This window comes from Myotis brandtii, unplaced genomic scaffold, assembly GCF_000412655.1.
Source record: "Myotis brandtii unplaced genomic scaffold, ASM41265v1 scaffold463, whole genome shotgun sequence".
Taxonomy (NCBI): Eukaryota; Metazoa; Chordata; class Mammalia; order Chiroptera; family Vespertilionidae; genus Myotis; species Myotis brandtii.
In genome coordinates, this window is record NW_005367694.1 from 1,082,896 (window position 1) to 1,085,338 (window position 2,443).

At 68.2% G+C, this 2,443-nt stretch overlaps 1 protein-coding gene across 1 annotated transcript in view; it reads right to left on the minus strand.

Annotated features, from left to right (window-relative positions):
• PITPNM2 (phosphatidylinositol transfer protein, membrane-associated 2) overlaps positions 1 to 2,443 on the minus strand; it is a 75,854-nt gene that overhangs the window by 6,709 nt on the left and 66,702 nt on the right. The window contains 2 exon segments of the mRNA XM_014547022.1: positions 548 to 712; positions 2,368 to 2,442. Coding sequence (XP_014402508.1) covers positions 548 to 712; positions 2,368 to 2,442 — 240 coding nt within the window.

Genomic DNA, 2,443 nt, shown 5'->3' on the forward strand with positions numbered 1-2,443 from the left:
CGGGCAGGGGGGATGGCAGGGCAGCGGCTGGGGGCACTGAGAAGGGGTGACCCGCGCTCCGCCCAGCTGCAGAGACTCTTCTGAGATGGGCAGGAGCCACCCAGCCAAGGCCGCCATGACCTCTGCCCCCTGGCTCCCTCAGCCAACCCTCCAGCTTGTCCAGCTCCCCTTACTTGCCCAGAAACACCCCCTCAGCTTTCTCCCTCAGGGAGCACCCCGCACTCCCCTCCCCCCCAAGGCTAGGACCAGGCCCACTGACTCCCAGCTTTCTGAGCCAGTGCCGCCAAACTCCACCACCGGGATTGGCCCCCCTGGGCCGCCCCTTCTACCACTCCTTCCCGCCAGAGTCCTCCGTGGACACCTGGGGCCGGACCGCTCCACGGTGGGGCGTCCTGAGCATTACAGGGTGTCGAGCAGCATCCCTGGTCTCTACTCACCAGGTGCCAGAGGCGCCCCCTCCCCAGCTGTGTCCAGACATTGCCACCTACTCCCTGGGGCGCACGCCGCCCCTGCAGGACAGAGGGGAGAGTGCAGGGAGGGAACTCACTCTGGGCAATGCTGGATGCGGTGTAGCTCTCCGCCATGCCCGACACCTGGCTGGCGATGCTGATCTCACTGGCGCGGCGGAAACCTCGGGTGCCGGAGGCCGCGCCGGGCGAGGAGGGGGCCGTGTGCTCTTGGAAAAGCGTGTTGTGGGTCTGGAGCGCCTCCGCTGCAGGTGGACAGGGACCAGAGACCCGGGGGTAAGAGAGGCCCGCCCCGCCCACAGCCCCTGAGCAGTGGGAGGGAGGGTCCCGCATGGGCTGGGGGCCCAGGCTATGCCAGGCAAGGCTGACACCTCCGGCGGGAGACGAGCAGAGCTGGCAGCGAGGATGGGCCCAAGTGTGCCAGGGCCTGCCTGCTCAGGGCTGAGGGTGAGAGGGCAGGGCACGGAGCTGAGGCAGGAAGGGAGGGCCGGGGCAGGATGGACAGGGGACCGACACAGACACAGTGGACAGGGAGTCAATGCAGCCAGGCCCACGGCCCCCCGGGGCATCGTTCTTACTGTGCCCCCCCCACTGCCCCTGATGTGGTCTAGTCTAGCCTCTTGGCCTTCAGGGCCCAGCCCGGCCTCACCCACAGCCCATGGCAGTTGGGTTTGAGGGGCCCTAACAACGGGGGCCTGGGGTGGCTTTCCAGGGACGCCCTCTGCTGAGGCCTCACGTGCATCCCTCACACAAGGGCCACACTGACCGAGGCAGGTGCGGAGGGAGGGCTTGAACCAGGCTCACCCAGGCCCGGGCTGAGGGCAGGGCAGAGCTGGGATAGGGGTTCGGCTAAAGGACCCATAACTGGATTGGGGTGCAGGAGGTGCCTGGACCTTCTCAGGGAGAGAAGGAGTGAGGCCTGAGAGTCCAGCCCCTCACCGGGACTGAAGGCTTCTCCTGGGGGAACAGGTGAGTCCCGGGGGCTTGAGGCCTCACCCCATCTCCTGGCTGCCCTGCCAGCCTCACAGTGGGGGAAAGAGAACCTGGACCGGCACCCGTGCTCGGTGACCCCGGACAGCTGCTCCCCCCTCGGGGCTTTTGGGCCCCCTCCTGGCTCTGCCCCGGTGGGCAGAGGGCGGGCACCGGGACCTGCTCTGCCGGACCTGCCCTGCCTGGCCTCAGTCCCACAAACTCCGAGTGGCCAGGAGCATGGGGGGGGGGGGTCACTGCGGCCAGCGTCAGCCAGTGAAGCGGACAGCATCACGAACGGGGGTTACACACACTCAGCACAGCCCGGGCCCGGGCTCGGGCGGGGCCCGTCTTGCCAGGTGAGCTCGGGAACTGGGATACTGGTTTCCAGGAAGCCGTCCCCGGGGAGGGGGGTCAGGGGGCCGCCCTCCAGGACCAGCTCGGGGTTTCTCTGCACGGTCTCGACTGGAGGCAGACGGGGAGAGAACAGAGGACAAGAACAGACACTCATGTGGACCGTCTGGACAGGCTCCGACACAAGACAACGGGGCTCGAGGACCAGGTGACAAGACAACTGGGACACACGCCGGGGCGGGTGGGACAGGGCCGTTCCCTGGGAGGGCAGCTCGCACACTCACTCCCGGCCCAGACCTACTCTACAGCCCCCCCTCCCATCCTGCGCCCCTGGGGTCCTCAGCTCTGCCTCCGTGGGCAGTTGGGACGTAGTCTGGGCCCGGGCATGGGGCTGAGACCCTGTCCTCATTCCTAACTCTGGGATCGGTGGGGCCAGTGCGCCCTCACCCAGACAGGTGCCCAGGTTCTCAGGTGCTCAGTGCAGGCTGCCCTTCCCCGCACAGCAGGCCCACCCAGGAGCGGCACCCACACACCCACCTACCCTCCCCCAGCACCCGGCCTCCCGCGGGGTTCTCACCCAGCAGCGTGGAGCAGCCGTCGCCCAGCGGGTAGCGCTGGTAGCGGGGGATGCTGAAGGGCGGCAGCGCGAAGAA